Here is a 12,414-nt window from a genome sequence, read left to right on the forward strand (position 1 = left end):
ATATCCTTCAGGGAATGATATCTGCCATCCTTACCTGGTCTCGCATACATGAGACTCCTGACCCACAGCAAGGTGTTTGATTCTTAACTGCCCTTTGGGTAAGCCCTTACATACAAATCAGTAGAAAAGGCAACTATGGCGATACATCAATGGTAACTGACTGCTCTTTTCGGTGTAAGGTGAATAAAGTAGTTAGATCTGGCCATGAAACACTTGTTATACACTAGTTTCGTTTGGCCAGCACTCGTATATTATTTCTGGAGTCCAGATGAATGACACTAAAATATCAGACTGGGAAGAATTTAAATTGTCTGCTGATGTATCAATTTAGCAAGCACAAATCTAAATGCCAATGGTTTGTCATCAGGGTAACATACCCTGAGTGTTTTATTTTCATCCCAGATGCTGCCATTATAATGGCTGGGTGGTACATGTTTGTATGGTTTCCTGATGTTTTTGGTATTTTCTCTCATTCACATTTCCACAAATGTAAGCAATTCAATATTTAAATCCAGCACCCCAACTGAGCTCCAGCCATAAAAACTAGAAAATCTATGGATTTTCATAACTGTGCAAAGCAACCAGGACTAGATTTTTGAGATAAGTGATCTCCAAATTTGATGTTCAATATACTGTTATATGGACATTACAAAATGCTCAACATGGATAAATTCAGCTAGAGCCAAAACCTCAAGAACGCAGAATTCTAAATACTTACCACTGTATATAGACATGTGCTTAGTTGGGGTAGATGCACCATCAAATATTGCTCTGTCCAAAAAGTCTATTGTGGACTCTGTGTAAACAACTTGGAAGACTTGACTAAGAAGAGAACAGAGTTCTTCTGCAGCTGCCTACACGAAAAATGAAAATAGATTAATGGATATATTTAAAAAACTGATTAAAAAGGTGTTAGAAAATTGTTTCTGGTAGCATAACATACCCTCAACCTTAATATACCAATGTGCTTCAAAGAATTTCCTTCTATGGACAAACATTTACTTGCTAATATTAAATATCCAAAATGTTTGGATTAGGCAACAAGAGTCTATTCAAAACGGACTGCTTGATTTTTGAATATTACAAAAGGTTGTCAGGAAATTTGGGCACAGTAGAGGAAGACGGAGTTGATCTGGATCTGTCATGATCTTTAATGACCAGCAGAGCGAGTTAAGGACTGAAAGATATACATATTTATGTCCTTCATTGAATTTTGCTGGCTTCAGATTCAGGAAGGCCATCTAAACTTTGTCACTTCAAACATTTTAATGTTTAAAATGTTATGGTGGCATTCATTAATTAAAAGAATGCACATTATTACTGAGAAATGGAACTCACGCTCATGAAATCTATACCAGCATTATGTATGCATGCTTCAGAGTTGCTTATGTGGAGAACAATCTACTCCAATACGCACTGACCTTTTAAAAAAAAAATACCTCTGGCAGCAGAAAATAGATCAAGCCTGTCAAGATTAAATTTCACATGCATCAATGCAGCCAAATCTGATCTCACCTGGATTTAAACCCTTACCTACAGATGAAGACATATCTGAAGCCTTAAGTCAAGCAATTTTGCTAAAATGTCTGTTGAACAGCAAAAAACATTCTGTGCAGTCTGAAGTGGATGAAACACACACTTTGTGTTGTCTGGAAGCCTGACAGTCCTTAGTTTGTGAATACAACTACTAATAAACTACCACTTGCTGATCTGCAAGTTACTCATGAAGTTCATTCTGTCCTGACTAATTTTGTAACCTATTTTAAGTTAGACAAATTCTCAAATTAAAGAGTTTAAACAACCTTCAAAAGCAAAACTTTTTATTTCAGATCACTAGCATCCATGAATTGGAGAAACTCCATAGGTCTGGATGTACCTGGATAGATTAAAATAATCTTTCTGAATTGAAATGTGTGTGGCATAGCCATGGGGTAGTCCAACATTTTGCCTTTTCCCTTTAGTGCCAAATTGGACTCAAATTTAACCAATTCGCTCTTCCCAGATGCCACTAGTCTTGCTGAGCTTTGCCAACATGTCATTTCTATTATTTTAGAAATATCATCATCTGACTTCATCAAGTTGTTACATAGCCATCGACCGTATGCAAGATGGTAAACCTTCTCACTTCCCTAAGCTTCCCACAGAGTTCTAGCATATACCTGATCAGGTCCCGGGGATTTATCCACCTTTACACATTAAGACATCTAGCACCACCTCCTCTGTGATATGGACATTTTTTGAGATGTCGCTATTTATTTCCCCACATTCTCCATCTTCCATATGCTTCTCCACTGTAAACACAGATGCAAGATATTCATTTATCTCCCTCATCACCTGCGTTCCACACAGGCTGCCTTGCTGATCTTGGAGGGATCCGATTCTCACCCTTGTTACTCTTTTGCCCTTAAATGTATTTGTAGAATCCCTTTGGATTCTCCATAACCCTACTTGCCCTCCTGATCTCCCTCTTAATTATACTCATACTGCCTTTTTCCTCCAACCAAAACCTCAATTTCTCTAGTCATCCAGCATTCCCTACATCTACCAGCCTTGCCCTTTACCTGAACAGGAACATACCATCTCTGGAATCTCATTATCTCGTTTTTGAAAGATTCCAGTTTTTTCAGCTATCCCTTTACCTGGGAGCATCCATCCACAACCAACATCTGAAAGTTCTTGCCTAATGTCCTGCCTCCAATTTAGAAATTTTAACCATTGGATCTGGTCTATCCTTTTCCATCACTGTTTTAAAATAACAGAATTATCGTCACTGGCCCCAAAGTGCTCCAACACTGACACCTCAATCATCTGCCCTGCCTTATTTCTCCAAGACTAGGTCAAGTTTTGCACCTTTGAGTCAGTATATCCACATACTAAATCACGTAAACTGCTCTGCATCTAAACCCTTACTAAACACTATGGTAGTTCGAGAGCACCTTCCCAATAAGGTGATCATCCCTTATTTCTCAGTTCCACCCAAATAAATTTTCCTGGACATTTTCCCAGGAACATCTTCCCCAAGTACAGCTATAATGATATCCTTAATCCAAAACTCCCCTCTTTTCCTCCTTTTCAATCCTTCCTATAGCTTCAATACCCTGAAACATTATGCTGCCTGTCCCATCCAACCCTGAGCCACATCCCTGTAATTGCTATGATAACCCAGTCCCATGTTCTAAAACAAGAAGTTCATCTGCCTTACCTGTTGTTAGGACTCTTGCATCAAAATAAATGCAGTTTAATTTATCAGTCCTGTCTCGTTCTCTTTGTTCCTGTCTGCCCTGTTTGACATGTCCCTTTTTTCCAACTGTACCAGTCTCAGACTGCTCTCTTGCTGAGACATCCTGCCTCCCAACACCTTATCAGTTTAAAACCTCATGAGCACTTCTAGCAAATGTCTCGACCAGGGATATTAGTCCCCTTCCAATTCAGGTGCAACCAGTCCTTGCTTATGCAAGTCACTTCTACCCCAGAAGACATCCCAATGGCCCAGAAATGTGAATCCTTCTCCCCTACACCAGCTCCTTAGCCCCGCATTCATCTGCTCTATCCTCCTATTCCTACCCTCACTAGCTTGTGACACTGGGAGTAATCCAGATATCACTACCCTCGAGGACCTCCTTCTTAAATTCCTGCCTAACTTTCTATACTCTCTCCACAGAATCTCATCCTTTTCACTTCCTATGCTGTTCGTTCCAATGTCTATAATGATCTCTTGCGGATCCTGCTCCCCTTTGAGAATATTTTGCACCATCTCATATCTTTGATCTTGGATCCAGATAGGCAACAGACCATTATGATGCTTCGCTGAATGTGCCTCGAGAGTCACCGATCACTATCGATCGCTTGGAACCTGGTATACCCCTCATTATGTTAGAGCAAGTCTTGGTTCCAGAAACCTGGCTGTCAGTGCTACATTAGAGTCCATCATCTGCTACTTGTTCAAGATATGGATAGCCACAGGAGACTCCTGCATAACCTGCTGCCTTCTCCTTTCTTTCCTGGAAGTTACCCATGTACCTGACTGTACCTTTGGTTTATCTCCTCCCTGCAACCGCCACCTGTCACAACCCCTAGCTCTTGTAAATTCCTCATTGCCTCTAACTGCAGCTCCAACTGACCCATGCAATCTGATAGGATTCGCAACCAACACCAAAATAAATCAGTAACATGGAAACTCTCCCTATGCTCCCACTTCCAACAGGAAGAGCATTTCACTCTACTACAGGCCATCTTTGCACCTTAATCTACAGACCCAGAAAATAGCATACTCTTACTGCTCTAAAACAAGTGCTCCAGACCATCTTAGTATCTATGTTTTTATATTTTTAAAGTTTAATTAAGACACAGAGCTCAACAACATATAATCAAAAATCCCACTCACTCTCTATTGTAGATTTACAAAAGAAAGCCAGTAGGGTTACACTTTAAAAAGCCACTGAAGTTGCTCCCTTGCTCAGAACTCCCACAGACAGATTTCTCCAATGTCAGCTGTGAATTTTGCGGTGTATTTTTCTCAGAACAAACTCCTCTGTCCAGAGACTTAAAAGCAGGCAAATGGAGCAGCTGTGCAAGTTACACTGCTGTAACTGCCAGCAGTATGTTTCTTTCTTCATTTGCACCACTACCTGTGTAGTCACATGACAAAAAGCAGTTGAGCAAACACCGATCCATGTGACACATCACTGGTCACAGGCCTCCAAGCCTGAAAAGCAACCCTCTACCACCACTGTCTTCTATTTGAGTCATTTGTGAATCCAAATGCTAGCTCTCCCTGTATTCCAGGTGATCTAACCTTGCTAGCTAGTCTACTGTGAGGAACCTTGTTGAACACCTTACTGAAGTCCATGCAAATAATATTTACCAATCTTCCATCAATCATTTTATTCACTTCTTCAAAAAAATCAAGTCAGTGAGACAATTACCCACACACAAAGTTGACTATTCCTAATTAATCCTTGCCTTTCCAAAATCTTGTCCCTCAGAATTCCCTCCAACAACTTGGCCCTCACCAATGTCAGGTTCCCCAGTCTATAAGCTTTTCCTTACCAATTTCTTAAAGAATGGCAACATGTTAGCCAACCTCCAGTCTCCCAGCACCTCACCTGTGACTTTCGATGATACAAATATCTCAGTAAGGGGGCCAGGAATCACTTCCCTAGCTTCCTAGAGTTCTTGGGTACATTCAGCAGATCCTGGGGATTTATCCAACTTTATGCGTTTAAGTAGTTCAGCAGCTTTTCTTCTGTAAGATGGACTTTTTCCAGATGCCACTATTTGCTCATGTTCTCTATCTTTTATATCTTTCTCCACAATAAACAATGATGCAAATTACTCATTTAGTATCTCTGCCCCTACAACATCGCCTGGGTTCTGGATTAATAGTTTAGCGATACTATCACTACGCCATTGCCAACCCTTACGGCCTAGTGGTTTTATTTTTAGGCGTGGATTAGCCTGCTACTGCTCTCATTTGAATATTTCAGGAAAAAAAAAGCTGGCTTCTTCTCAGTAAATGAGATTGCACAGAGATTTAGATTTAAAGTTGAAGACCAACTCTTCCCACTGACAGTACAAAGACCAGAAGTAATTTTTTTCAGTCCAGTAGCACAAAGAAATGCAAGAATTGTGTTTTGTGCAGCAAGTGGAAATAGCCAGAAACTTTCTATCCACAGGAGTTGTGTGCATAGAAACAAAATTTCCAAAGAAATTGTATGGGCACTTGAAGAAATAAACCTGCAGGGCTACTGGGATGGAATAGGATTGTGACAATGACTGGATTGCTCCATGGGTGCTGACAGAGTTATTTGTTCAAATGACCTGTGCCATAAATGATTATGACTTTAATGACAATGCAATATGAAACACAAGATCTGCAGGGAAACAATTTTAAGCTACAAGTACAACTGAATGCGCAAATAGGATCAAAACCAAAACTGTTTGGCACAATGGGGCCTCCTTTACAACTGAATGTTATTTTAAAAAAAACACTGCAATTCAATTAAAATCATGCTTCATTCTCAGATACTTTCCATATCCTGTGGGAACTACAGAAAAGTGTTGTTGAAAGAGTTGTACAACAGAGTGCAGTGGCTAAATAATTTAGTCACTCATTCTAATTCTGTTTCCCAGTTCGTAGCCTCGCAGGGGTCAGCACTTTGGCGGCAGATCGGTTTGTTTTCAACAAGCTGAAGGTTTCTGCCTCAGCCACAAAATCTTTTGACTCATGCATGATAATGGACAGTCTACTAAATTATTGACAAAAAAGCTAAGTTACTAAATAGGCTTTTAATTAATAGGTAAATCCTTTGAAAGTTTCCTGGTATCATATCTAAAGTATAATTTTGCATCAATTAATCTGGACACATTTCTACATATTTGGACAAAAAAATTACTTTATTCTCTACAACCACCACCACCAGACTACACGGTTCCATGGTTCCTGCTCCACTTTCTGACACTGACATCTGTATTTTAGTCGAATCTTCAGTGCTTTGATTGGTTGAATTCCCGGATTCATTGGCTGAAAGGGAAACAAAATATTTGTAATTACTTCTGTTGCTTTGAACAGTTTGTTCTGTTAGAATGACATTTGTTTATATAGTAAATACTTACTACGGAAGGGTTATTGGACTCAAAATGTTAACCTCTCTCCACAGATGCTGCCAGTCCAATTGGAGTTTCTCTAGCAAATCAGTTTGTTTTATACTATTAGTTGCCTTAGTACTTCAGTACAAACTTACAGTGCATTCCACCAGAACTAAGAACTTCCACCAGGAAGTAAACCATATAACATTTTATTTTCTACAGTGCTTTATTTACCAATGCTTTTCTTGACATTTGGGTGTCAGCGTTCTTTGTGGCTGAAAGTTGTTGCATTTCTGGTATGTAGTTACCAATTTGCATCATCTTTGCACAACTATGAGTGGACAATGAATTACCAACTACAGCACAGGATAACAATTATTAGTACATTGGAACAGTTAAGAATGGCAAATTCTTTTGCCAGAGATTATGATGATCTGCCAGACTTAAGTTAACTTCACAAATCATGCAGTGTTGTTAATCTAGTGAATAAGACTAGGACAGTCTTATGGCAATTTGTAGGCAACGTTTCACTTTTGTGAAAGCTACCAAATTTCTTTAGTCAGATCACAGAAGTTCAGAATCGCTAAAGTGCAGAAGCAGGCCATTCAGCCTAGAGTCCACACAGACCCACTCCCTTCATAAAATGCTGTGCTAAGAACTAGACTTAAACTGGTTTAAAAGCCTCAGATAGGGCATTAAATTCATAATTAAAATTTCCTTTCTTGCAGTCGATATCTCGATTTACAAGGCCCAGGATGCCATTACACCAATGATCTGATCTCCCAGTCCTTGCATCACTAATTATACCCTTCATTTAAAAACAGAAGGAGTAGAATACATAAGCCAAACTTCTTTCATACATGATCATGGCTCAATTATTTCTTCAATTCTACTTTGCCACCTTATCCTTTGGCTTCCTGCGATTAAAAGTATGTCTCAGCCATAATTATACTCAATGAAATTTCTACACCCCTGTTGGGTAGAGGATTCCAAAGAATTAAGGCAGTAAAGGAATTTCTGATTTCAATCCAAAAATGATAAGCATGGCTTCCAGACACACTGTCCACATCATGTGATACTGTTCTTGGATGATCGCATCCCCCGTTGTCTCTAATGTTTGTTCCAAAATCTTACCAACACTCACTTCTGTATCAAATGTCATTTGCCACGTATCTGCCCATTTCACTCTCCTGCCATGCCCTCACTACACCTCATCCAATATTGGGTGCTGGTCCAACATGAATAATTAGCATCAATGAAATATTAAGAGGGATTTTGACAAGGTGGTGCTAGGAGGTTGTCAGTGCACATATGAACACTTTTTGGATCATGGGACATTGATATGGCCCACCTTTTCATGGGCAACTGTGGAGAGGACAAAATCATGTTGGCCAGTTAGTGATATCCATATCACATAACTGAATCAAAGTAGTAAATTTAAAGTTCTATAGTTCTGCCGTAAGTTATGAACAATGAACAATTATGAGACGAACAAAAAAATTTGTTTAGATAACACAGTTCTCTCCATAACTGACAGCTATCTGCACTGGATATAGTGAAAGCTACAAGTATGGACAACATCCCAGATGTATTGAAGACTGTACGCCAAAACTAACTGGACTTCTGGCCAAACCATTTCAGTGCAGCTAATTACAAAACTGACATCAACCCAACAAAGTAGAAAATTATCCAGATATTCCCAAGCCCCGTGGGGAAGTGATGGCCTAGTGGAATTATCGCTGGACTGATAATCTAGAGACCCCATTAATACATTGTGGGGAATCTGGGTTCAAATCCTGACAGAGGAATTCAAATTCAGTAAAAATCTCGAATCAATAGTCTCAAGATCATGAATCCATTCTTGATCGTCAGAAAAGCCCATCTGGCTCACTAATGCCCTTGGGAGAAAGAAGCTGCCATTCTTACTTGGTCTGGCCTACATGACTCCAGACTGACAGCAATGTGGGTGACTCTTCACTGCCCTCTAGACAATTTGGGACAGGCAATCAATACCGGCCTTCCAGTAACACCTATATCCTATGAAGGAATTAAAAAATACAATTCTTAAAGCAATATCAAAGACAGAGCCATACAGATCAGAAACAGAAGAAACCTTGGTGGCCAAACTCAATGCCAGCCAGGCTTCCTAAACTGAATTAGTCCCAGTTGCCATACCCCTCTAAAGCTTTCCTATTCATGTACCTGGCCAAATGTCTTTCAAAATGTTGTAATTGTACCCATCTCTTCCACTTCCTCCGGCAGTTTGCTTCATATACACACCATCCTCAGAGAAAGTTACTCCTCAGGTTTCTTTTATATCTTTCCCCTCTCACCTTAAACCTATGCAGCTTCAGATTCTCAATCTGGGGGAAAGACCTCGGCTATTCACCTCATCGATGCACTTCATGATTTTATAAACCTCTATAAGGTTACTCCTCAGCTTCCTATGTTCCAACAAATGTCAGGTACAATTCTTAACAGGATGTCCCAATTCCTATACTCAAATGCTGTGATGAAGGCAAGTGTGCCAAATGTATTCTTCACCACATGACACCACTTTCAAAGAACCTAGGTACTTGCATCCCTAGGTCTCTGTTCAACAACACTCCCCAGAGGTCAAACTCTTAAGTCCTATTCTGGTTTGTATTAAAATGCAAAGTCTTTACAATTGTCATAATTAACCTCCATCTGCCATTCCTCACCCTCCACCCCCAGCCCACGATTTCATTGTTATCTTGGGTAACCTTCTTTTCTGTTCACTGTACCACCAATTTTGGTATCATCTGCAAACTTACTAACCATGCCTCCTATATTCTCATCCAAGTTGCTCACATAAATGACAAACAATAGTGGACTCTGCACCAATTCTTGTGGCATACTGGTCATAAGCCTCCAGTCTGAACAATAACCCTCTATCTCCTAGCATCAAGCCATTTTTGAATCTAATTGGTTAGGTCTTCCTGGATCCTATGCAATCTAACCTGTGTCTAGCATGCTGTACCTTGTCAAAGGTCTTGCTAAGGTCCATGTAGATAAAGTCTACAGCTCTGCCTTCATCGACCTCGTTGGTCACCTCTTCAACACATAACCAAATTTTAGTGACAATTTCCCATACACAATGCCCAGTCTACTGAACCTAATCAGTCTTTGTCTTTCTAAATGTATGTAGACCCTGTCTCTCAGAATCTCAACAAGTTACTTAACACTGATGTCAGGCTCACCAGGCTGTAATTCCTGGTCTTTTCTTTGCAGCCTCTCTTAAATAATAGAACAAAATCAACCAATCTCAGTCTTCTGGTACCTCACCAGTGGTGGTCAATGATACAAATATCTCTGCTAATGGTTCCATAGTTTTGCCCCTCACAATGCACTGGGATACACTTAACCAGGTCCCAGAATTTACCTACCTTTATGCACTTCCAAGACCTCCAGCAAGTCCTCTCCAATGTGACTGTTTTCAGGACATCAGTACTTATTTCAAGTTCCCTAACTGCCATATCTTTTTCCATAGTAAATATTAGGATCTCACCCATCTCCTGTGGTTCTACAGGAAGATGGCCTTGTTGATCTTTAAGGGGCCCTATTCTCCCTACTTACTCTTTTGCTCTTAATATACTCGGTCAATCTCGTTGGATTCTCCTTTACCCTATCTGCCAAAGCTCTTGCCTGAACTCGAACTCAAGGGATTTACTTGAGTCCAGTTGGCTATACCTGACTTCTGTCTTTTTCTTGATCAGAACCTCAATGTCGCTAGTCATCTAGCGTTCCCCATTCCTTCTCTTCACATTAACAGTAACATGCTGGCCCTGAACTCTCATTATCACGCCTTGAAAGCCTCCGAAGTCCACATTTTCCTTTAACTGTGAACAGCATCCACTCATCAACTATTGAAAGTTTCTGTCTTTTACTATCAGAATTGATCTTGCTCCAATTTAGAATTTTAACTTGTGGACCAGGCTTATCCTTTTTCATAGCCAACCAGAAAAATACCCAAATATCCTCACTTTGCTTTCAGTTGATTAACAGGTCCTTTATCCGTGCTAATATATTACCTGTAACACCCCCCATGCACCTTTATATTATACAGCAGCCTTTTGTGCAGCACCTTGAGTGCCTGTGGAAATCCAAATATATCACATCCACCAATTCCCCACTGTCAATTCCAGTAAATTCGTTAAACATAACTGCCTTTCACAAGCCCATGCTGCGTCTGCCCGACAGGACAATGTCTATCCAGATGTCTCATTAGTTTCAAGCATTTCCCCACTGCACAAGTTATCAGCTGTAATTAGTCTGTCGTTTGTTTACCTCTTTATAAAAAAAAAGTGGCCTCACATTTGCAGTTTCCCAATCTACCAGAACCACCCCAGAGTCCACTGAATTCTGATAAATTACGAGTGCATTTCCCAATGCCCCATGCCATTTCTTTTAGTATCCTGGGATGCATTCCAACAGGGCCAAGAGACTCACTTAACCCCATTCGCTTGCCCAATATTATCCCTTTAATGATAATGATAGTTTCTAGGTCCTCATCTGCCATCACCTCCTTGTCAGTTATTGGCATGTTATTTGCATCTTCCACTAAGAAAACAGACAAAATACCTATTCAATGCCGCAGCCATTTCCTATTATTACATCTTCTTTCTCATCCTCTAAGTGAGGAATGTTTACCTTAGCCACTCTTTCATTTTATATATTTGTAGAAACTTTTCCCTGTTTTTAATATTGAGCTAGCTTACTCTCAATCTTTCCTTTCTTTATAGCGTCTGTAGCTGTTGATCTTAGTTAAACATAGCTAATAAAAGCCTTTTCCTACAGTCCATCCTTTTGCTGATCAGTGAAAAGTCACTTTGAAAGTTCTCTACTGTTCCTCAATTGACCCACCATATTGTCTTTGCTAAATAAAAACCAAAAGGACCGTGGATGCTGTAAATTAGAAACAAAAACAAATTGCTAGAAAAGTTCAGGAGGTCTGGCAGTATCTATGGAGAGAAATTAAAGCTAACATTTCAGGTTTATTTCAGGTTATTATTTCAGGTTTTGGTTCTGCCAGGTCAACCCGAGACTCTCTCAGGGGCTTTGTTCACAGTCTACTTTAGCCAACTTTGCCCTCATCCCATTGTAGTTACCTTTGTTTAAGTAGAAGACACATTGGATTTTAGCTTCTCATCCTCCATCTGTATTATAAACTCAACCATACAGTGTTCGCTCTTTCAGAAAGGATCTACAACTAGGATAATGATTAATTATTCCTGTCTCATTACACAGGACCAGATCTAGGACAGCTTGCTCCCTTGTAGGTTCCATTACATGTTGTTTGAGGAAACTATTTCAGATACATTCGATGAACTCCTTCTCAAGGCTTGACAGATTTGATTTAACTAAATATGTAGATTAAAATCCCTCATGATAATTGCTCTATCAGTTTTATAGTTATTTCTTCGTTTATTGCCTGTTCACCATGAGGTTATTACTTGGTGGCCTATAGACTATGCTTATAGATATTTTTTCCTCCTTACTATTTTAAATTTCCATTCATATTGAATCAACTTTTTTCTCCTTTGAACCTATATCATTTTTCTGATGCCATCTTTAATTATCAGAGCTAAACCTCCCTTTCCTCCCTGTCTGCCTTTCCCAATAGTTAGATATCCCTGAATATTTAAACTTCCAGTCATGACCACTCTGCAACCACATCTCTGTAATAACCACTAAACAACACCCATTTGCAATGATTTGTGCATTAATTCACTTACCTTGTTTCGAATGCTACAAGCATTCAGGAAAAGTACCCTTATACCAGTTTTTAAAGTTTTTTAAAAATCT

At 39.6% G+C, this 12,414-nt stretch overlaps 1 protein-coding gene across 3 annotated transcripts in view; it reads right to left on the reverse strand.

The window, feature by feature from the left end:
- ccm2 (CCM2 scaffold protein) overlaps positions 1-12,414 on the reverse strand; it is a 96,373-nt gene that overhangs the window by 21,015 nt on the left and 62,944 nt on the right. For all 3 annotated transcript variants that reach the window (XM_072557311.1, XM_072557329.1, XM_072557321.1), the window contains exons 5-6: positions 6,396-6,523; positions 719-854 (exon numbers count right to left, since the gene is read on the reverse strand). In XM_072557311.1, coding sequence (XP_072413412.1) covers positions 719-854; positions 6,396-6,523 — 264 coding nt within the window. The remainder of the gene's footprint in view (positions 1-718; positions 855-6,395; positions 6,524-12,414) is intronic.

This window comes from Chiloscyllium punctatum, chromosome 3 (assembly GCF_047496795.1).
Source record: "Chiloscyllium punctatum isolate Juve2018m chromosome 3, sChiPun1.3, whole genome shotgun sequence".
Lineage (NCBI taxonomy): Eukaryota > Metazoa > Chordata > Chondrichthyes > Orectolobiformes > Hemiscylliidae > Chiloscyllium > Chiloscyllium punctatum.